We start from the raw sequence: 25,064 nt of genomic DNA on the forward strand, positions 1-25,064 counted from the left end.
TGATTCAAATGAATTATCACCAAGTTTGCCCATAAGATTCACTGCAAAATGTTTTAATACCAAATTTGAAGTTGGTATTTTTTGATATCTCACTGTCTGAGAGTGAAGAATACCAGACAGTAACCTTGAACTGTTTGAATGACTTTAATATTCATTAAATTGCTCTAGCTAACAAGTTGGAAGTTACCAGTATTAAAAATAATCCCATTTGGTAAATTACAGCAATACACTATTAGACTTTAATTACATTCAAGTCATTATGAATAATTCTTTAAAATTTAGAGATGGCTCTGGAAGATCTTGTCTTTTCCTTGTAATTACAAATGTTTTAAGATGCATAATTTGTGTTAGTATTTTCTGTAGAAGTTTTGGTTTCTGCTTCATTTATCTCTGAGCAGTTTTGAATTATAACACATATTTGAACTAGTGAGAAAAACAATTTAATTCCAGCTTAGGTGAATTTCAAATTATATTTATGTATAAACCCTTTAATCCTAAAGGATTTCTTAATAAAGAGAATCTGTCATATTAAGATATTAAGAAAATGAGTTTTAACTGGCAAGAGTCTCTTGAAATTAGTAATCATTTTTATGGATTTCAAACCTGATTTGAGTAAGTGGGTAGTAACTCCAAAGACTATGGACTCTTTTTATGCTAGTTCTTTAACTGTATTTCTTGTAAGCTTCTCTTATTAAAATTTAAAAAGTTAAGGACTAGCAAAATACTAAGTCAACTGGATTTTATTTTAATATTAAATGAAATGGAAGTAAAATTATAGAAAATTAATAACAGTACAAGTTCCCGTACTAGTAGCTGTTAAGATATAAAGCTGAGTAAGGTACCATTTTTGTTCTCTAAGTGCTTATAGTGGCAGGAGAAATGTGTGCCTAAATGGATAGATTACATTTTAATAATCCATTCACTCTCCTTCTTTCCTAGATAATTATTGAAAATTTTTCCTTTCTTCCCCAAACTTTAACTCTTTCCTCCCTGTTATTTCTCTGTGATCTTGACTTTGCTTTTACTTAACTGAGAAAATAGAAGCTATTACATATTTGAACCACCACATTTGCCAGTGGATGTGTATCTGCCTTCCTTCCTGGTGCTTTAAATGAACTTTTTAGGTTTATCCCTAAGGCTGAGTCCTCTACTTGTGCACTGGATCCTCCCCTTAAAATACTATGCATTTCCCCCCCTCTCAATTGCATCATCTTTATAGGGACACAAAGATGTTACATTTCCCATCTTAAAAAAAACAACAACTCTTTCTTGAACCCACATTTCCCTCTAGTTCTTGTTCCCTTTTTCTGATCCCCTTCATAACATATTTAGAAAGAGTTGATTTTACTCATTATATCAAATTTCTTTCCCCCATTCTCTCTTGAAGCTACTACTCCATCTCTCTCACTCTTTAAATGTTTTTCCCTTTGGTGAAGGTGACTAATGACTGCCATATTGTTAGATCCAACAGCCAATTCTTTGTCATCATTTTACTTGATTTATCATTGGCATTGACAGATCTCCCTCCTCTTTGAAAGGCTTTTTTCTTTTGACATCTGAGTCACCATTCTCTCTTGCTTCTCTGCTCCTTCTTGGTCTTACTTTAAGTAGAGCCTAAGACCTTGAATGCCTTTCATTTAGCCTTGCAGCTAGATAAATCTGTCAGGCCTCACACACCTGTTATCCAGAGGAGTTGGTAAAGGATTAAACCTTTCTGTTTTCTGTCCTCTTTTGTAAAGTCACACCTCTCTGTCTTCAGCCAGGCTTTGTTTAATTTCTTCCCAGTAGATCTTTACCCTGTAACTCTGTAAACCCCTGTAATAGTTAGCTATTGACATTGCCACAATATTCTGTTCAATAAACACAGAAATCTCAGTAGTATATAATAGTAAGCAATGGCCTTTTTTTTCTCATTCACAGGTTTGCAGGTAATCTGGGGAAACTCTGCTTCAGGCTGTAAGTTAGCTTGCTCTGGTCTATGTATATATTCCCTTTTTCCTGGGACTAGCCAGGACATGGCCTAAGTAAGCTCAACCAACAAGGCACATTTTAGTATCTACTTGTATCATGTAGATGCCATACATTGGCTAAAGCAAGTCACAAAGCTAAGTGCCAAATCAAGGAGTGGGGAAATATACTTCAGCCATGTAAGTGGATGGTGCTGCAGTCATATGACAAAGGGCATATGAAACAAGGAGCGAAGAGTGTAATCTACTCCATCCCTATTCCATGGTTAACTGCTCTCATCTTCCTGATCTCTAAGTATCAGAGTGTCCCAGGGCTTAGTACTTAGACCTCTTTTCTTCTCTGTCTGTACTTACTTTCTAGTTGACCTCATCCAATCCCTTGACTTCGACTGACATCTTTGACAGTAACCAAATTTATTCATCTTGCACCTTACCCTGAGTTCTAAATTAGGTACATAATTGCCTGCTAAACATATCTATTGGATGACTAGTGGGCATCCAAGCAACATTTCCAAAACTGAGCATCTAGCTTCCATAATTCCTTTTCCCCAGATTTGCCCATCTTCCAGTCTTTCCCATTTCAGCAAATGGCATTACCATCCTGCTAGTTGTTTGGCCCCCAGACAGAATTTCTTTCATATTTTACACGCAGTTCCTCAAAACATCCTATTGGCTTTGTGCTCAAAATATATCTAGAATTTCACTACTTTTCATGCCCTCTACTATCACCACTATAGCTTGTCTTGTACATCTCCTGCCTCCTGCCTGGTTTCCCTGCTTTTTTCTTTGCCTCCATATTAGTCTGCTCAGGCAACCATAACAAAATCCCAAAACAGGGCAACTTAAACAACACATATTTATTTTCTCAGTTCTGGAGGCTGGAAAGTCTAAAATTCTGGCCAATTCTGTTTCTGGTGAGAGCTCTCTTCCTGGCTTGTAGATGACTGCCTTCTTGTTGTGTCCTCAAATGGCCTTTTGTGCAGAAAGAGAGCGAGCGAGAGAGAGCTCTGGTGTGTCCAACTCTTATAAGGACACAAATCCCGTGAGAAAGGTTCCTACCCTTATGACCTCATTTAATGTTAATTACTTCCAGAAATGCCCTGTTTTCAAATACAGTTGCACTGTGGGTTAAAGGTTCAACATATGAATTTGGGGGTAAGGGGTGGACACAAACATTCAGCCCGTAACAGATTCTTTTCAATCTGTTTTTAACAAAGCAGACATTAAACTAAACCAGATTATATCACTTTACTGCTCAAAAAACTTCCAGTGGCTTTCCATCTCACTCGGAGCAGAAGCCAAATTCCTCACAGTGGCTGACAGGTGTCTTATACAACTTAGTTCCACTGCCTTTTTGAAGCCACCGCTAACTATCCTTTGCCATTTTTTCACTTAGCTTAGCCCTAGTGGTATTGTTGCTCTTGCTGGAACATACCAGATAAGCTTCTGCCTCAAGGCCTTTGCTTTACTAACCCACATGACTTCTACCTGTGCTTTCTTCAGGTGTCTGGTCAAATGTTACCTTACCAGGGAAGCCTTCCCTGACCTATCTGACTCACCACTCAAGCAGCTTCTTTTCCTTCCCTTTAACTGAAAATCCATCTTCCCTATTGGGATACCATATTCCCACCAGCAATCTCAGGCCAGTCTACTAGGCACTATGCTACATAAATAAGACGATTTGTTCCCTGTCCTCATGGAGTTGAAGGATTAGTAGAGAAAACAGGAACTAAAACTATAAATGAAAATTACCAATTGTATTAGTGCCATAAAGGAAATACACTGGTTGCTATGGTTTTGAATGAAGGCATGGGGATGTCTCTCTTAGGATGTGCCACTTAATTGGTCCTAGCCCAAGATGGTTTATAAGAAAGAGAATATACATAGAAGTTGAATGAATACTCAGAATTTCTGGAAAAAGGAAGCATTATAAGAGGGGTGCAAGATAGTACAGTTACATATAATCAGTCATTTACCATGTATTTATGGGGTGCCTGCTTTGTGCCAGGCATTGCCTACTATGTGCCAGAGAATATAGTAGTAACAGAATAGAAATTGTGCCTACAGAAGGGAAGATGACTCTATAAAGGTATGGAGTAAAGAACAGTGAGATATGGGAGAGGAACTCAAAGTTATAGCAGTTCACAGGAAATTTCTTTGGTTAGCTGTTTTATTGCCAGGTTGTGGAAGAGTGTGTATTTTTATGTAGAGTGCAAGGATCCAAAGAAGAGACTGAAATTGAAGATGCAAGAGAAAGGGTGAAGATACTTCATGAAATTCAAGAAGTGGCAGGGCGTGATAGATAAGAGCAAAGTAGAGGATTAGCTGTAAGGAGGATAACAGAAGAAAGGACAGGTAAAGACAGAGGCTGGAATTACCTTACGTTAAATAGGAAAAGTCTGCCTTTGAATAGGAGGAACATTATTTCTGAATTATTTGAAGACACATTTCTCTTATGCCACCCCCCTCCTCAATCTGAACTTTCTTATAGCCTTCAGCTATTCTTCACATGATGTTTTTCTGTCTTTTGTCATTTGGGACCCTCTTCTCTGGGTAAATTTCAATCTGTCAACGTTCCTGTAAAAGTTTATTACCTACAGTTGAACACTGTATTCTAGCTATAGTCTAGCTAATGCAGGATACAAAAGAACAGTTTCTTCCCAGCTTCCTCTGAAATCATGTGCAGTAAAACCTTGGCTTGTGAGGATAATTTGTTGTGGAAATGTGCTTGTAATCCAAAGCACTTGTATATCAAAGCAAATTTTCCTATAAGAAATAATGGAAACTCAGATGATTTGTTCCACAACCCAGAAATATTCATATGAAAATGATTAGTTCTGTAACATGTTACAAAATAATAAAGAAAATACAAAATATAAAGAAAAATAACCAAATTAACCTGCATTTACCTTTGAAAACTTTTATGGCTGGTGTGAGGAAGACAAGACAGGAGGGTTATTGGGTAGGACGACTTTCACTGTCACTAGTGGAATCACTTCTATCTGTTGGCTCAGTGAAATAAGCCATGCAACTTTAGTTTCATGCAACTTTAACAGGGAACTTATCCAGTGACACTTGCTTTTGCTTCCTTTTGAGGATTTCGCAGAAATGTGAATTGCACTGTTGTGAAATAGATTCATCACTCTCATTGCTACAGCCTTATTTGGGTGGTGCTTTCCTACAAAATTTTGCATTGTTTCCCACGTTTCACACATGTCCCTAATCTCATTTGAAGTGTGGGATTGCTCCACCTTTTTTTCCTCCTGCTCTGCAGATGAGATGCAGATGTAGACTTATAAAATCTTGCAATTTCAGCCATTCACATACCTCATTTATACTTCTCGATGACTTCCGTCTTCACTTCCACTGTAATCATCTCCTTCTTACTGCCTGTCTTTTCAACCTTTTTCTGCATGGCCATTGTATATGCTCCCTTGGATGGTGACTACAGTACAGTATTAATAAACTTGTCATACACTGTATTTAATGTAACTGGCAATAAGGCAACAGAGGAAAGGGTCTATGTCTGTAGGCAGCCTGACCTAGAATGAAGCAGAGCATTCTTAAACTTATTCTTGTATGGAAAAGTGAAGGACTGTCCGTCAGTGCTTTGAAGTGACAAAAAATACACTAGTGCTAGTTGTGGGCATCTTCCAACGTTCTGAAAAATCATTGATTTCTGCCAAACATCATGGCCTGAGACCAAGCATCTGAGCTTGGGAGATGATCACCCAGAGTCTGCAGCAAGACAGAGAGAAGAACTTTTGGCTCAGTTGTGATCATATGCCATTTGGCATCACTTATTACTTGTATTACAAGACATCGTTTGTTAAAAATTATTAGAAATGGTTGCTTGTCTTGTGGAACATTCACAGAACAAGTTACTTGCAATCCAAGGTTTTACTGTATTTATAAAGGCTAGGATGTTCTTATCTTTTAAATTCTTTTATCCTAAGAGATGCCCATAGGGCTAATTGGTACTAGCCAGGGTGCCTGTGGTTGTTACTGCCGAGTTAAATGCCATTCTAGTTGGCTTTTCGTTATCTCCGTTGAAGTTATCTTTATTCACAGGTTCTTATTTCTTACAATAGTTATGGGTCTTGCTTCTCATAGTTTTCATCTCCACTGGTACCTGTGCTATTTTATCTGCTGATCATCACACAGTCTTTATAACTTGTCATCTTTGTTCTGTTTTCTCCTTTAATAAAGAACTGGTCTTCCTTTATCTGGTCACTCTCTTTTGTAAGCTCAGGAGGACTATGTTAGAGTGTTGAATTCAGAAGGGGGAACCAGTGCAGACAAGCTCTGACATCTCTACATCTCTTTTCTATCTGCTGTTTTGGCAGTCTGGTGGAATACATAACCCAAGAAACCATTTTAAAACACCTTGAAATTCTGTATAAAATATAACAAAGATTTCTTTATATGTGTGATTGAACTTCCCACAGAAGCCACAGGAATACATAGGGCTAAAAACAAAAAGGAAAGAAAAACTCTGGACTTAAAACATGGTTTCACCCTTTCCTATCCCTTATCTTGTTTTTTCAGCTTTGGTGCTACTGAGATTTGGCCTTAATAGACATTTCAAATCAATAAGCTAATTTCTTTTGCCTTCATCAGCAATTCAACTATTGACATTACTATGTATATCATTTTATTTTCTGTCTTAGCTGTTTTCATTATAACTTGTGTTCAGAGGGATTTTTCTTTAGCAGTGCTGAGATATGAGTGCTTCATAGCTCATTACTGGATAAATTTTTAAGTGTTACTGTATTATCAACCACATAACTATCTGTTTTATCTATCTTGAAAATTATATTTTATTTTATTTCGCTTTATTTAATTTCATTATCTTATTTTATTTTTTGAGAGAGAAAGAGAATGCATGCAAGGAGGGGAGAGGCTCAGTCGAAGAGAGAGAGAGAATCTCAAGCAGGCTCCACACTTAGCGCAGAGCCGACGTGGGGTTAATCTCACAACCCTGGTACCATGACCCAACCTGAAGTCAAGAGTCAGACGCTCAATCAACCGAGCCACCCAAGAGCCCTGGAAATTATGCTTATTTTAAATGATTAATTCAAAAAATGGAGAAATATAATCCATGAGAAAAGCAGTACCAAAATCCTGGGGTTGAGAGGATTTGGGTTCACCTATTTCGGTGCTATTTCTTTGTTATTTCTTTGTATTCCACTTGCTTAGCACATGTTTTGGACTAAATATTATTTCATGAAAATACAGTTTTTCAAGATTTGGCGAGTTATGGATTATAGATTTGGAATAGAGCACTGAGAATGGTACTAATTTGAATGAGGGTGATAGACGCAGACTCAAGGTAGGGTGTGGTAAACTGGAGAATATTCTGTAATTAACCTGTATTTTGATAAGGAAAAGTTCATAGATGTGACATATTTAAATTTCATACTGTTTATGATTAAATGTGATACCAGGAAATGGTTCCTGATATCACTGTTTACCTTAAATTTGTGAGGACAACCCATTCCATTTTGACAGTTCTCATGTTCTCTTACTAATTACAAAGAAGCTAATAACCTTGGATTTGGAAAAATTGATTAATTTTTTTTCATGCTAAAAATATGTTTATCATCTGCTAACCTTTTCTAGTTTTATTCAAGGAGTCAGGGTCTCCTTATCCATTGTATAAAAATACTAGTTCTATTTAACATAACCTTTTTTTCTTGGAATAATGTAAAGGAGATTATCTATCTATGCACACATACACACACACTATATATATATATATATATATATTTATGTATAATTTTAAAATATTAAAATCATTGAGACTTTTAAAAAGTTTTCTAGTTGCATTTTTAACAACAATAATACTCATTATTTTATAAGTAAATAAAATGCTTTTTAAGTCTTATTTGTTGTTTATCTTGTTTAGCATTCCCAATAACCCTATCTAGTTTTTAATACTTTCTTTATTTACAAGCTATATGAATTTTCAGAGATATTAAGTGATTTTCCTAAAGTTATATAGCAACTGAAAGCTAAACTGTCACTGGAACCCAGGTCTTTTACATCTGCTTCCTCCTGAAGAATTGTTTATTTATAGTGAAGTTTACATAATTTCATTTCCTAGAATAGTCCATTTCAGTGCCTACGGTGCCCACTCTACTGTATCAGAGTATCTAGGAAACCAAATTAGTACAAAAAAAGTAGACATTATTGTTATATTTTTATTTTCTTAAAAATTTTTTTTAACATTTTATTTTTGAAAAACAGAGAGAGACATGGTGTGAGTTGGGGAGGGCAGAGAGAGAGGGAGACACAGAATCTGAAGCAGGCTCCAGGCTCTGAGCTGTCAGCACAGAACCTGAAGTGGGGCTTGAACCCACAAGTGGTGAGATTGTGACCTGAGCCAGAGTCAGCCACTTAACTGACTGAGCCACCCAGGTGCTCCTAGTGTTATATTTTTAAATATTAGACTTAGCCTTCTCTTAATCATTCTCTATTCAACATTACTTCTTGGACCTCTAGTCCTTCTGAATTAAATTCATGGAAATTCTCTTTTTAAGGATCTGTAGTAATCACTGTTTGAAAATGTCTTTATTTTGCTCTCATTCTTTGAAGATAGTTTGGCTGGCTATAGAATGCTAGATTGGTAGTTATTTTCTCTTGACACATGAAGATATTATACTTTCTTCTGGTTTTATTGTTTTTGTGGAGAAGCCAGCTGTTGATCTAATTTTTATTTTTAGACAGTTTTTTCTTTTAGGATGTTTTTAAGGTATTCTCATTATCTTAGGTGTTCTGTAGTTTGCTGTAATATATTCACAATGTATTCTTATCACTTAACCTTGTTTGGTATTCCCAGAATTGAATATTAGTATCTCATTAATTCTGGAAAGTCATTAGTCTTTGAATTACTTATTCCTGTCCTCTTCTTCTAGAACTGAGTCGTACTGTATTCAGTGTTTTACATTTTCCGTCTCATGTTTCTTTGAATTGCATTATGTACTTAAAAAAGAAATCCACCATCCAGTTCAGTACTTTTTTTCCCAGCTGTATCTTATCTGTTATTAAACCTTTCTATTTAAAATATTATGTTTTCCATTTTTAGAAGTGCTATTTAGTTCATTTCAGATCTGGCCAGTTTTAATACTCCTCTTGTTCTTTAGTTATATTTAATATCTTCTTTTCATGGATCATATATATTTTTTATATTCTGTAGCTGACCATCACATAACATGTGAAGTTTTTATAGGTTTTATTCTTTTATTCTTGCTCATGGCTTGTTTTCTTTAATGTTCAGTGATTTCTGATTTTGAATTTGTGTTTCTTAGACTTGATCTGTTGGAACTCTCAGAGGCCTGAGTTTAAAGTGTATTATTTTCACAATGGATTTGTATCTGTTTCTGCTAATAAGCATTTATATTTGCCTTGGTACTACAAACCAAGGATCACTTAATTCTACATTTTTCACTCAGGATTGGAGGGTTAGGGGAGCACAGAGATTGTGTAATTTTGATCCCAAGACCATGTGAGGGCAGAACTATGGTTAGAAATTCTTAGGGGGAGGGTGTTATTTTTGCTACTACTGTACTCCACTTAGAACTATGATCTAGATAGGAATTTTTAATTTCTCCCTCTGTGCAACACATTTCTTATTTTTTTTAACTAAGGATGTTGTCCTTTACAGATTTTAGGTTTTATTTTTTTAAAGTAATCTGTGCCCAACATGAGGCTGGAACTCATGACCTCAAGATAAAGAGTTGCATGCTCTACCATTGAACCAGCAATGTGCCCTCCAGAGGTTTTAGATTTTTGCAGGAGCCCTTGATCTATCTCTCAGCTTTCTTGGGCTTCTTTGTCTCCTGCCCTCTCGCACCTTGAGTAGCTGGTTAAAGCCCAGGCACTAGTCTGCCATGGATTGGCAGTTTCCCAGGAACGGTTTCCTGCTCCAGTACTAAAGCCCTGGGTTCATAGTTTCTGTCCCCACTTCCCTTCCCCAGGCTGTGAGGAATTCCGTTATTTTTCCTTTTCTTCCCTGTATTTAAAATGTAGTTTAGTTTTTCAGAATATTTAAGGTATGCTATTCCAGGAAGAGTTTTTCTAACATAAAGTCCAAATTTTTTTAAGAGTGGAAGGAAATAAAATTAGTAATCAGAAAATTGCTTGGGAAACACAATAAGAGTGAAAAGAATTAGATTATTTCAAAGGGTGTTTTTCAGAGAATCAAAAAATAATGTATTTGTATCCCATATTGAGATTATTTCTTAAGGAGCTGAATACATTTCCATAGTTTATTTTTCCTTTTGTACAGTTTTAGAAAATATTTATAAATTATTTTTATTTCCATTTTTTATTATTGTCTGTACATATCATGACAGTCAAACTATAATTCAGATACATTGCAGTCATGCTTTTTTTTGAAGATAAATTTAGATCACATTGATTCTCAGTCTCCTTAGTAATGCATTTGTAAATCATTTTAGAGTGGGTTAATTATGCAATAGGATTTTATTGATTAACAAAGCTTTTACATTATATATTATTTTATAATGATATTTTTACTTTGAACTGAGATTAGAATCCCACAGTAGAGATCAGTTTTAGTACAAGGAGACAGAATTGCCATAATGACATTATTCAATTTAACACACATACATGTATGCAGGAGGACCTGCATTGGATTTTGTTCTTAGAATTTCTTCTTTTATTCCATAGTACCTTTCTGTCAGGGTGTGCTTAGATTACAGAGAATATGTACAAATACATAAAGTCACAGGATTTTTTTTAACTTGTAAGCATTCCTAATGCAACTGTGCTTCTTTCTCTTTTTCCTTTTTCTTTTTACTTTTCTTCTTCTTCTTCTTCTTCTTCTTCTTCTTCTTCTTCTTTTTTTTTTTCCAGACAGAAAAGGGGAGTGCACTTCATGAAGCAGCTTTATTTGGAAAGGTGGATGTTGTGAGAGTTCTGTTAGAAACAGGTAACTATTGTGATTCTCCATGGAGCTTTTTCTGCCAAATACAATTTCTATTTCAGGAGTAGACAAAGGGAAATGGCACAGTTCTTTCATAATCACCCTTACTTTTTACCTTTACTCCACATTGCAAGTGCATATTCATATCACATAGAATTGAGCCTCAATGTTTAGATAAAATTGATATAAATGTGCACCTCCCTTTACTCAATAGACTTGTCAGTAAAAAGCTTTTAGAAATTACAATTGTATACATTGAAATCACATTGAAATATACTAGAGAAATTACCAAAAGGAAAAAGAATTCTCTGCCTTCCACAAGAGAGAGGAACTGATCCTTATGAAATCATGACAATTGCTCGGTTTATCGAAAACATAATATTTCCCTAGATTATTATATTGGGAACTGTGATTAATAGTGTTCCCTATCTTTAAGGCATATTTACCTTGTTATTTCATCAACTGAGTAGCTATTGTTTGTAAGCTGCAATGATTTAAAGGGAATGTTTTAGAGGGAATGCTTTGAAGGAATAACAAAGAGGCTTATTTGTCTTCATATGTATATTATGAATAAAATGAAATAAAATTGGAACTGAGGTTGGATTTTTTTAGGATCAAAAAGCATGGGTACAAATTCATACTTGGAAACTATTGATGTGAGTTTTTTGTGCTACAGACTACATTTAATGTATTTATTTTCTGCTGTAAAAAAATGGAAAACATTAGCTGACTGTGGCATTTTGGTTGTAGTTATACTGAGTGAAAATTTCATGTACATTTAATTTGGACATGTAACACGGTGATATAATAAATGTGTTATAAGCAACCAATTACATATGTGCTGGTCACACGTTTCTACACAAATTTAAGCAAATACTTAATAATCTTATTATGATGACCTAACATTTGAGGCCGGATTCTGAAAACTGGCTTTGTTTGCAGTTAGATGTTTAGAAAGTTTATAAACTTTTTTGGGGATCAGTGAAAGTTATTTGTTACATGAAAATAAGTTCTTCAGTACAATAAATATTTTTAGAATTAAAATAATTCCAAAGGTGTTTTAATTACAAAACAAGAAGTTTGCTCACCAGGTAGATGATTGAATGTTGTTTGCATTGAGTATAAACTTACATAAATAAATATGAGATATTTGACTTTGTAGCTGGACAAATAGTATTTGGACAATAGTTCAAAATAATCATGCTTTTTCAACTTTTGTGAATACTTAAGTATTCTAAGACTGTTGTTATATTATGCACATGATACTTCATTATTTAAAATGTTTTTACCAAGTTACACAGAATATATATATCACAGGACCATTATACTTTAGGAATTCATGTTCTAAATCAATAATATTTTTCAGCTTGATAGTGTATCATTTAAATAGCTATAATCCAAACTGGTTATAATTCTAAAAAACAGTCTGGGGCGCCTGGGTGTGTCATTTGGTTAAGTGTCTGACACTTGATTTAAGCTCAGGTCGTCATGATTTCATGGTTTGTGAGCCCCATGTCGGGCTCTGTGCTGACAGTGTAGTGCGGGAGCCTGCCTGGGTTCTCTCTCTCTCTCTTTCTCTCTGCCCCTCCCCTGCTTGCATGTGTACTTTCTCTGTCTCTCAAAATAATTAAAAAACAAACAAACACACACCAATCTTAATGATTGGGTCAGTGCCCTTTAAGACTTAATTCATTGTCAAGAGTGTTCCTTCTCTTTGGTAGCATTAGATCTCCACCTTATTTGTTTCTTTTTTTTTTAAATTTTTTTACCATTTATCTATTTTTGAGAGACAGAGAGCGACAGAAAATGAGCAGGGGAGGGGCAGAGAGAGAGGGAGACAGAATCCAGCAGGCTCTAGGCTCTGAACTGTCAGCACAGCCTGACGCAGGGCTCGAACCCACGATCTGTGACATCATGACTTGAGCCAAAGTCAGACGCTTAACGGACTGAGCCACCCAGGCGCCCCTCCACCTTCTTTCTTACTAAAATCGTGTGTGTGTGTGTGTGTGTGTCTAGGGTTTTAATTTTTTCTAAAAATCACTTTCAGTGCTTGATCTGTATATGTTTGATACTAGAACAGTTGTATGTTGACAGTATCTTCTGATGACACTTCAGTGGTGTACATCTAGTGGATTTTTCTTTTTCTTTCAGGAATTGATGCCAACATAAAGGATAGCTTAGGTAGAACTGTCTTAGACATTCTGAAAGAACATCCATCTCAGAAATCTCTCCAGATTGCAACACTCTTACAAGGTAAACAGTATTGAATGATGGATGAGTTTGCCTTAAAGTTAAGATTAAATTAAATCTACCATATTTTTCTCTTGAGTTTTTGAGTTAATGTTTACCTTTGAGTGAACTTATTTACATTTTTTTCTGGTAACCGTTAAACTAAATAATAATACTTCTTAATGTTTTATTTCTGTTTTAAACTAATCAGTATTTTAAGAAAAGCTAAAGTGGTTTTTCACTCATTTGCTATTAAAAGGGTTTTTTTAATCCATATAGCAAATATGTAGTTATGAACTTGAAGATAATAAGCCTATAGAGTGATGATGATTAAGTATTATCTTACACTTGAATAATGCTTTAAGAATTTGCAGTTATTTTTTTTATTATTTTGCCTGTTTTCTATAACTTTGTGAGATAGGTAAGTCTGATATCGTTATTCTCCTTTTTGCACATGAGGGGAACTAAAGCCCCAAGAGGCTGATATATAACCTATTCTAGGTGGTAGAACTAGTACATAAATATTGGGTTAACAACAAAAATTGTACTTAACTGGAAGAATACAGATTGTTTCCTCCCTAATCCAGGAGTACAAGATGATTTGGTCTTGCCAGGCTTTGTTTTTGATAAAGGTCATTAAGTAACTGTATAGTTAGTGCAGCATTAGGTGTCCTGAAGGTTTGACAACCATGTAGGTACTACTTTTTCATTGTAGGATTATATACTTCCTTACTTGATCTAAGACTTTTAATGGGATTTAGATTTAAATACTTTCCCTTTTGGGACATTTGGGCTCAACAAATGAGTGGATAAAGAAGATATGATTATATACATATATACACACACACACACCCAATGGAGCGTTACTTGGCAATCAAAAAGAATGAAATCTTGCCATTTGCAACATGGATGGAACTAGAGTGTATTAAGCTAAGCGAAATTAGAGAAAGACAAATATCATATGACTTCGCACATATGTTGAATTTAAGATATAAAACAGATGAACATAGGGAAGGGAAGCAAAAATAATATAAAACAGGGAGGGGGACAAACCATAAGAGATTCTTCAATATAGAGAACAAACTGAGGGTTGCTGAAGGGGTTTTGGGTGGGGGGATGGGCTAAATGGGCAAGGGGCATTAAGAAGGACACTTGTTGAGATGAGCACTGGGTATTCTATGTAGGGGATGAATCACTGGATTCTACTCCTGAAGTCATTGTTGCACTATATGCTAACTAACTTGATGTAAATTAACAAAAATAATAAATAAATACATAAATGCGTAAATAAATACTTTCCCTTTTTGCTTTATGATTAGGCCTGACATGTCGTATGTTCCCTTAAAAACCCAGACATTGGGGCACCTGAGTGGCTCAATCCGTTAAGCATCTGACTCTTGATCTCAGCTTAGGTCTTGAGCTTAGGGTTGTCAGTTGGGCTGTGTCAGTTGGAGCCCTGCGTTGGGCTCTATGCCTAGCGCTAAGCCTACTTAAAAAATACAACAACAAAATAACAAAACAAACAAAAACCAAAAAAACAAAAAACAGACATTTGTTCTACCCTTTCCAGTTAGCTTCTACACTGCTCAGTGGTGATTATCCCCTGATTGTTACAGATTGGTGGCAAGTGTTAATAGGGGAGGAAGCTGGGATTGTTTCCTTGGATGTCAGTTGGGAAGCTGAAGAACAGCTTTATCCTATGAGAGATAAATGAATTAAAACCAAGTCAGGCAGGTGATACATAGATACAGGAGTCAACAAAAGCCAAGAGGGGTAAAAAAAAATGTGCTACAGGAGGTCATTCATGCTGTCTTCTCTATCTTCAAAACCTGTCAGGGAAAGGAAGTCCCCTGCAATTTTCTCGTTAATAAATAACTTAATTACAAGTCAAGTGCTTATAGAGATAAATCAAAATACATGAGTAGCTCTTCATATTAATTCAAATCAGATTGAATGAAAGCTAAAAAAAAGAAAAAAATGGTACATAACATTTTTTCTTCCCCTTCTAGGTGCTTTATATTTCATATTGAACTTTTGTATCTAAATTTAAAAAAAAAACTGAGGCTTGTGAATATTATGTCTTTTGGGAAAAGCAAAATAAATGTCCACTAAAAAGAGGGTATGACATAATTCTAGACATTTACTGCATTGATTTAACTTAAATGAAAGTGTTATTACATAGGAGTTAACTATCTGTGTTCTCTTAAGTGGTCAAGATTCATTACGTATGCCAACTTGTGATAGGGTATATGGGACATCTTTGAATTTTTAAAATTATTGGTGGGTTTTAGAATGTAAATGTATTATCTATATTCTTTGCATTCCTGGGTCACACCAGTGGTACATTTTAAGTTTTATGAAAAATTCTTATTTCACTAAAGCCAATTTAGAGTACATAAAATTACTATTTGTGTCCTGGAGGAGGAATTCACTTTACATAATTACTGCATTTGGTCAAAAAATTTAAGGATGGAATTCCATACGTTTCTTTCTTTTCCTAGTAGAATTTTCCTAGTAGAAATGCCCTTAGGTAGAAACTGTTTGGATAGTATGAAGACACAATTGTTTGGAATGAGATCAAACTTTTTTTTTTCTTTTGTCTTTTTTTTAACTTTATTTTTTATTTTTTAAAATTTACATCCAAATTAGTTAGCATGTAGTGAAGCAATGATTTCAGGAGTAGATTCCTTAATGCCCCTTACCCATTTAGCCCATCCCCCCTCCCACAACCCCTTCAGCAACCCTCAGTTTGTTCTCCATATTTATGAGTCTCTTCTGTTTTGTCCCCCTCCCTGTTTTTATATTATTTTTGTTTCCCTTCCCTTATGTTCATCTGTTTTGTCTCTTAAAGTCCTCATATGAGTGAAGTGATATGATTTTTGTCTTTCTCTGAGTGACTAATTTCACTTAGCATAATACCCTCCAGTTCCATCCATGTAGTTGCAAATGGCAAGATTTCATTCTTTTTGATTGCTGAGTAATACTGCATTGTATATATATACCACATTTTCTTTATCCGTTCATCCATCGATGGACATTTGGGATCTTTCCATACTTTGGCTATTGTTGATAGTGCTGCTAAGAACAAACTTTCTTAACTAGTTTTTAAGAAAAAGATTCCTTCTGAGTACAGTGTAAGTAAAAGATTCCTATGGGGAGAGATCAGTTGATTTAATCCTTTAGATGGAGACTACAAACTAGCCACTGTGAGCTGAATGCTTTTGGCAGATAGCAGATTGATTTTGTTTAGATTAAATATTTTTGGCCACCCTGTGTTTCCATAAAAATTGAATTGGCTTTCAACATTTACAAATGTAGGGTTTCAGCTAAAACTTCAGAGTTTTGTTGGTTTCTCAAAAAATGCAGGCTTTTATTTTACTTTACTGTCGAACTTTGGATGGGGCACCTACTTTCTGGTTAATCCTGCTCCACATGCTTTCTGTTTTCTCCATGATATTGGGGCTGAATATTCATTGACATTTATCCCTGCATTCAGATGCTTAGAGTGAGATGTTTTCTTGTCCCATGTTTATCTGGCTGTGCCTCTTATTAGCTGTATGAACATGGCCAAATTAAAATCCTTCTCCTTGATCCCCCACTTATTCTCTGTCTCTCTCTCAAAAATAAATAAACATTAAAAAAAGTGGGGGGAGGGCCTCCTGGGTGGCTCAGTCGGTTAAGCGTCCGACTTTGGCTCAGGTCATGGTCTCACAGCTCATGGGTTCAAGCCCTGCATTGGACTCTGTGCTGACAGCTCAGAGCCTTGAGCCTGCTTTGGATTCTGTATCTCCCTCTCTCGCTCTGTCCCTTCCCTGCTCATGTTCTGTCTCTCTCTCTGTCTCTCAAAAATAAATAAACATTAAAAAAATTTAAAAAAATAAAATCTGATCCTTGAGTTGTCATCTTTAAAACAGATTGTAAGAGTGTGTGTCATTGTTTTGTGAGGATCAAGTGAGTTAATTTATATTACTTAGAATACTGCTGGGTGACATATTTAAATTTTGGCTGCTCTAATATTATTATGTCTTCATCAAAGTTACAAAAATGAGAGATAGGCTGAGTGTGAAATATTACTTTAGGAATAATGGGAGAGAATGTTATTTCTTTGTGGAAGTAAAGTTTAATGTGCAATTATGCTTGTCTTACAAGAGTAAACACCATTATAAACTTCATTCATGTTACCTAACTGGTTGTGGTGTCCCTTGAATTTGATGTTCCTGTTTAGATATCAAGTCTATTCAAAGCATCTTTAAGATGGTTTTAAATCCTCATGTAGAATACACTTAAGGAAACTAAGGGTGTTATTTTATCTTTAACAGGTGAATTTATTTATAACAGGTGAAAGAATGTGTCAAATTTAGTTTCCACAAAGTTTATGAGTCTCTTCCAAAATATCTTTTAAATTTTAATTAAAAAGATTTAAATTAATAGCTCATCATCAAGTTCTTTCAGTTTTTTTGGTTTTTTGGTTTTTTTTTAAAAACTTAGGATATATTTAGGATATGAGGAAATAAATGAAAAGCTGATCACCAGAAGTAAAACATAAAGTTTAGTTATTTTAAAATAAATGAATTCGACTATGTAATTTCAAAAACTTGTGTACACAGAATATTTAGAAGGTGTGGGAAGATCAGCAGCCCTTGAAGAACATGTACATGAAGATACAACACAAGAAATACATATTTCATCTCCTGTTGAATCTCCTTCCCAAAAGACTAAGAGTGAGTAGTTAATTATAAAGCCCTTGAAATAACACTAGACCTTTATGTCCAAATTTGTTCTATACGTACAAAAAAGCTAACACTTGAAAATTTGAGGCCTAATAACTTATATCTTATACTTTGTATTTTATCCATTTTTCAGTTTATTGAACTCTTCTATTTGTCAGGCCCTATTCTTGGCCGTGACACAGTAGCTAGCAAAATTAGCAATCTCTGCTGTCATGATATATACATGGACTAGATATTTCACACTAGATTTGTTTTCCAAAATGTATTTTTAATGTAGAATAAAAATATTGATATCTGGATTATAACAGCTGGAGTTTTATTTTTTCCTAGAAGAAATTAGAATTATAAAGTACCTTTCTGAGAATGATTAGAAAAACGCATATTTGCATGTAACCTACAAAATATTCATGTTTTGACAGATGATGCATATTATTTATGTTACTTCTGTGTTTTTCCTTTATGTCACATAACATAATTTTAGTTTATTACTTATATAATTATTTATCTAAATACGTTCTATTTCTTTTTATTGAACCTAGGATGTAGGCTCCCAGCACCATTTAAAATTTGTTAATGAATTCTGTCATATGAAAGATTATTAAAGATTAAATGTTATAATGAATGAAACCTTAGGAATTGTAATTCCAGATGTTTTTATGCAATATGTATAAATGAACCTTCAATACTTATTTCTATTTTGAAAAAGAATAATAATAGGCAAAATTGGGATTTCTCCTTGTCTTTTAATTTAGTCTTTTCATTCTTGTGTTAATTATGGTTCAGTACCTTGTTTTCAACATATTTTCTGATTTACTTAATGTTGTTTGTCATGAGTTCTGTCACTATACTAGTCATATTTTTATTATTAATAGGAAATTTTAGCAATAGCCTTTCTTAAAACTTTGAAAAAAATTACTGCCTTCTTATAGGTGAAACTGTGACTGGAGAATTATCAAAACTCTTGGATGAAATAAAACTCTGTCAAGAAAAGGATTATTCTTTTGAAGATTTGTGCCACACAATATCAGACCACTACTTAGATAATTTGAGCAAGATTTCAGAGGAAGAACTTGGGAAAAATGGAAGCCAGAGTGTAGTAAGTAAGGGGGGAAGGAAGACAATGTGTCTGTCTTTGCCAATTCAATGTGTATCTAAAAGGCAGGGATTTGTGCATTATCCTATCTTCAGATTCTGCCAGTGCCAAATGTCAAATTCCCTATTGCTCTTTTCCTGATGTTCATTGGTATTTTACTCTCACTGCATGTGTAGGGGAAGGACTGCTTTGATAAATCACTGATAGTTTGTGATGATCTTGCTACTGTTGACTTGCTTAATACATGAAATCATAGTTTCTTTGATTATGTTCTTTAAGTCTCACTGAGCATGATGATAATTGGTTTCCAAAGAAAGAAAAAAAATCTTCCTTTTGTCTTTCTTCCCCAAGTTCTCTATGAATTTAGTCTACCCCATCTTGATTAAAGACAGAGCTGGGCTATGTGTGTATGTTCCCCAGTCACTCTGTATGTTATGGTAGGAGAGAGACATTTTGGAAAATTTGACCTCCGTAGTTTTATAATCTTATTCAAATCCCTTATGCAACCTACAAGCTCAGAATCTAAATCATGAGTTAGAGGTTACTGATCATTTGGATTTCTATATTAACACAACAGCAAGAAAAACTATAGAGCATCAATCAGTTTAAAATTAAGATTTGTATACCTATTTTGTGTCATATAGAGGTAGGATTTATAGGGTGTACTGGTATTAAAGGAAATGCATTATTATAACATGAAATCTTTACCCACTTTTAGAACTTAATTTGTTATAGAAACATTATGCTTTCTTCAAAAGCTAATAAGAGTGTATTGTGTTAAGTATGTCATATTATTTATGAAAACTAAAAACATTGCCAAGTATAGTGACCATAAAGAGAATGTTTACTTCATTTAACTACTTACTGTGTGCTGACCCTTGTTTCCCAGCATAGTCTAGCTCCATGGCTAGTCTTACTCCTTTTGTTTTGTTTTTTGTTTTTTTGTTTTTGTTTTTGTTGCACTGTCTTCTTTAAAGCATTGTATTATTGGCTCCAGTAAAACTCCTTATGAATAATTATGATTAATTACATATATACTGAAGTAAATACATGCAAGTTTTACCAAATGAAAATTTTATATTAATGAAATATTTACTGTAGTGTCAGTGTACTTTAATGTCAGGACAAAATTTCCTGTTTAAAAGTCTAAAACTTATATATTATCTCCAAATTACAAACCAATTACATTTCAACATTTCCTTGAAGGTTGGTTACAAGTTTTTCTTTTTTTTTTTTAATTATTTTTTTTGAAGGTTGCTTACAAATTAAAACATATTTATCCTGTATAAATATAATGTGTGGTGTTTAGGTTTTTAGGTTTGTTCCTAAAGATTTCTCTAAATTGACTATACTTCTGGTCCTCTACTTCTAAACCCACAAATTTCTGAAAGCCCTAGTTTTCTCAACCAGTGGTCTCTAAACTTTTTTTTCTTGGTTGTACATACCATAGTAAACAAATTTTAAGTAAATCTCCCAATTGCATGTATTCATAAATGATGTATATCTATTACTATTTTAAGAATTTGTGCTATAAATTAGGTATATACTGCAAGAGAAATTCAAGTAAAAAGGATACAGAATAAGTGTAAATAGAAGCTCTATTTTTTTTCCTTTTAACTCATTGAGTATCTAGTGCACCCTGGGGTCTGCACTGCACACTTTACTTGGAGACCAGGCTTACAGATTTCATGTAGTGATAGCAGGGATTTTAGTATTATGAGGGTAACATAGTTTAGGGGAATGTGGTCAAATATTTTTTTTGTAAGTCTAAGACTCTATTGTGATAGTAGCAAGAGAGAAATTAATGCTCGTAAATTGAACGGAGTATCTTACAATTCAAGCATCCTTTCATACAAGAAATCACTCTTTGTTCCTGTGACAAACCTTATATTGTGTTCCTTGAAACTATTGTCATATTAAATAATAAATGTTACATGAGGCAGAAAAGCAGAGGGTACATATGAGTAAGGCAAGTAGTTTGATTTATCTGAAATTATTGATAGAGTTTATAAAGGGAGAATATGGGAGATAAAATTAGAAGGATAGGTTGAGGTCAGGCCATGGATGATTTTGAATGTCAGGATAAGAATTTTGGTATTTATTTTTTAGAAATCGAGAAAAATCTAAAGGATTTGGGGCAGATAAAAGACATCATTGGAAGTGTCCTTTCAGAAGATTAATCTAATAAAAACTTGTTATCAATGTTGAAAAAGTAATCCGATTACTTTGACCCTTCTCAATAGTCTGTGTTTCTTTTGGGTTCATTTGCATTTGTTGAATATTTCTGTTCATCAAAAATGTTTTTTCAGAGTTTGTCATGAATTGTACTCTCAAATTATGCAAAAAATTAAGTACTTATAGATCACCTAATATAGATGTTTGTTACCATGTTGTAAGTTATAGGATTTATTTATTTATTTATTTATTTACGTATTTATTTATTTATTTATTTAGAGAGTGTGCATGCACTCACACGTCCACAGTAGGGGGAGGGGCAAAGGGAGAGAGAGAGAACATTTTCAGCAGGTTCTACACCCAGCACGGAGCACAGTGTGGGGCTTGATCTTGACCTGAGCTGAAATCAAGAGTTGGACTTAACCTATTGAGTCACAAAGGCGCCTTACGTTATAGGATTTATGATAGCAGTAATGAAACATGATTCCTGACTTAAAGGAGTTCAGAATTCCTATTCTAAGAAGGCTTTAGTCACAGTGTACAGTAATAAGATTAAGATGCAAAACACCAAATATATATTATGAGTGCTGACATTTATTAGGTGCTTGCTATTCAAATGCTTTATATGAATTAAGCCACTTAATCCTCATAGTAAAGCTAACTGTGGATTTATAGACTGGAGAAATGACTCAGCTGGCAAGTGGCAGATCTAGGATTCAAACTCAGAGCTAATATCTTTAATTTCCAGCTACATTTCTCATGATAAATTACCTGGTGGTCAAAGGAAATTTTTTTTAAAGGGAGAGACTAGTGAAGACTTACTGGTAGTCACTGAAGGCTTCATGGAGGTAGGGAGAGACCAAACTGGGCTCTAGTGGAAGAGGAGATATGTCTTGTACTTATTTTGGAATGAATGAATGAGTGAAAGGGAAGATTCCAGCTTGCAGAAACAATGTATGCAAAAGCAGAGGTGAGACATAGCATATGATTTGAAAAGAATGGTTTATTGTAAGAGTTGATTTTGGAAAGTAGTGGGAAACAAATTTGGGTAAGTAATGATAGTCCCTAACACTTATGGAGCACTTTATTTCTATTAACTGATCTAATCTTCACAATAACCCTATGAGATAGGTAGTATTATTCCTCCCATTTTACAGATGAGAAAATGGAGGCACAGAGGACTTTTATGATTTTTCCACATTTACACAGTAATTGCCAGACCCAGGATCTGAAAACCGGCAGTCTGAGGTTGGTGCTGTATCTGTTACTGCTCAACGGCTTTGTTTGGGGAAGATACTTAGATTTGGGAAGCTAGTCAGAAGTTTAATATTGTTGCTGAGGAGAATATACTCTCTCTGTCTTATAGGTGACATTTTGGGAATATAAAAATGGTAACTATAGTCAGATGTTCTGGGAAGAGACTTGGAGATTCTCAGCAATGGATATATGTTAGACTTATTTGGAGAGGCTTCAACATATACTGATACCGTCAGGTACCATGTCCTGACCAAGTAGACCAATGAAATCAGAATTGTTTGAGGTGGCTCTGAGCCTTGTTTATTTAAAAAACTATCATGCATACTGTTGGTCTACAGGACTAAAAATCTGCAGGGTCTTACTGAAGTAATTGAGGTAATTGAGACCTGAGATACTGAGTCAGAACTGAGATCTTGATAACACTGCAAAATTATAGAATTTTAGAGCTAGAATAAGTCTCATCGTAGGTATCCAGCCCAATTCTCCCACTCCCCAGTGTAAGAGCTTCTAAAAAATCTCTTGAATTTGAAACATTTTCAGTTTATCATCAAGGAAAATTCCAAGTATGGTCCAGCCATAGTCTTAAATTAAAATTATTTCTGTGTTATATTGGAATGTTAAATGTGGAATAAGATTTTTGCTTATCATTCACATTATTGGCTGAAAGATGGACATTTGGGTTCAGTTAAAATTTAATTTTAGGTGATAAGAAATACCCAACTTGTTCATTGTATTATGACAATTCCAAAAGTAATTTAAAAGAAATTAAAATGTAAGTAAAATATGTTTGTAGCATTTATATTATTAATAAATGTATTTTACACATTAATGATGTATCTGAATTTTGGGGATATTTTAACTGTTAGTTCAGTTTAGTTTTCATTGCCTTTTTTTCTTCCAATAGAGGGCACTCTAATTCAGTAATTTAAAATACAAAATCAGCTGTCTTATGTAAGAACTTTTACTTTTGAATAAGAGGTTTCTGGTTTTATTAAAATATTAGCCTTAGGTAGTAGCTTGAACAATTTTACTAATACAAGTGAATTAAAAGTTAAATTCTTATTATGATTGAATGTATTTGATTGAAGGTTTTACATTTAACGTGGAGGCCAGCTCCAGTTAAAATCACATTTTCTCTTGCATAAATTTTAATTCAAAAGTCAGTCTGTTTTAAATGCTTTTATAATATGCATATGGAGCCATTTTCTAAGTTGAATTAGAACATTATATAATCTAGAATGTAAATTTTGAAGAAATATAAATATCTTCACATTCTTTAGCAACCCATGAAATTCAGAATTTTAAAAGAATATAAAATAATCCGGAAAAATGTTCTATTCCCTTCATTTATTTTCCCAAGTCATATATTCATTGCTTCCTCCATGTGTGTGCACAATGTGCACAACTCTTAAATGTGAATACACTATGCCACAAAATTTGATTGTAGCATACAGGTCATTAGAGCAGACTTCAGAATCTACATTTCAGGAAAACTTTTTTTAAGATTTAAAATAGAAGAAGCATTATTGCCTCATTAGCTTATGTTTCTAAGAAGTAAATAGGAAGCTTATGGGATGAAATGCTTTATATGGTTTTTCTCCTAATGGAAACTTGGATACAAACAGCATGTAAAACTTACTGTTTGAAAGGGATTGTATTGGCAGGTTATGTGCATTATAAATCAACCAGTACACTTCTTTTCTGTTCTTTCACATTTTTTTTCCAATGTAAAATCTTTAATTACAGGTGAACCTTCTGAAGCAAGATGGTTTACTTTAGTATATCAAGATTTTAAGATTCAGCATTTCATTATTTTATACTAAGCTTCTATAATCTGCTTGAGAAAACTCTCAGGGGAGTTGTTGGGGGTTATCTACAGAAAAATATACTTAATTTGGTGCAAGAATTCATCAGGTCTTAAAGGTTAGTAGAATCAAACTAGGTTGCCTAGAATACAAATGGTGTTTCTAAAATTAAGTTTACTTTCAAAAATATAATTTCTAGAGCTTAATATCAGGAATGTACTGATTTCAGAATTGTGAGAGACTTTGGTGGTTGTGTCATCCAGTTATATTCAGAGCACTTTGGGAAATGAATTTTCTGAAACGTAAGATAGAGCGTTCTTGCAGGATTATAATTGACTCTTCAGCACATGAGTTTTTTTTTTTTTTATAGTGGAACTTAATCTTAAGAAGCAGTAACTATTAATCTTACAGGGAGTATTCAGAATATTTCTAATTTAAATAATTCATACCTTTTATAGTTGAACAAATTTTTTTGGCAGCAGTGACTCAGGCTGCTCTGTACTAAACCTAGGCTTGGATTGTCCTAACAGATTTTTCAGGATTTAGGGAATGCATAGGTTTTGTTGACTTACATTAATATTTTGAAGTTAATAGTGTTAACTGTATGTGTGTACCATATGTACATACAAGGAGAACTTCATAATCAGAATGGTAAGTCTTTTATCCCTCCTCTCATCCCAGGAAGAACTTGTACCTGTAGTGAATCTAGGAAGGTCATTGAGATATCCTTGGCTTCTAGAAGAGAAGAGTCATTTTTATGAACTTCCAACACAATTGCTTCTACCTTTCATGACACATCTCTTTGTTCTGCTTTGTGTTGTGTATGTACACATTTTTATATTGCTTCTTACAGACTTC

General features: G+C 34.2%; 1 protein-coding gene across 14 annotated transcripts in view; it reads left to right on the forward strand.

The window, feature by feature from the left end:
* ANKS1B (ankyrin repeat and sterile alpha motif domain containing 1B) overlaps nucleotides 1-25,064 on the forward strand; it is a 1,073,811-nt gene that overhangs the window by 177,660 nt on the left and 871,087 nt on the right. For all 14 annotated transcript variants that reach the window (XM_053895881.1, XM_053895874.1, XM_053895876.1 and 11 more), the window contains exons 5-8: nucleotides 10,848-10,923; nucleotides 13,069-13,170; nucleotides 17,754-17,867; nucleotides 18,806-18,972. In XM_053895881.1, the coding sequence (XP_053751856.1) occupies nucleotides 10,848-10,923; nucleotides 13,069-13,170; nucleotides 17,754-17,867; nucleotides 18,806-18,972 (459 nt within the window). The remainder of the gene's footprint in view (nucleotides 1-10,847; nucleotides 10,924-13,068; nucleotides 13,171-17,753; nucleotides 17,868-18,805; nucleotides 18,973-25,064) is intronic.

This window comes from Panthera pardus, unplaced genomic scaffold (genome assembly GCF_024362965.1).
Source record: "Panthera pardus isolate Hobbes unplaced genomic scaffold, ASM2436296v1 HiC_scaffold_6, whole genome shotgun sequence".
NCBI classification, from domain to species: Eukaryota; Metazoa; Chordata; class Mammalia; order Carnivora; family Felidae; genus Panthera; species Panthera pardus.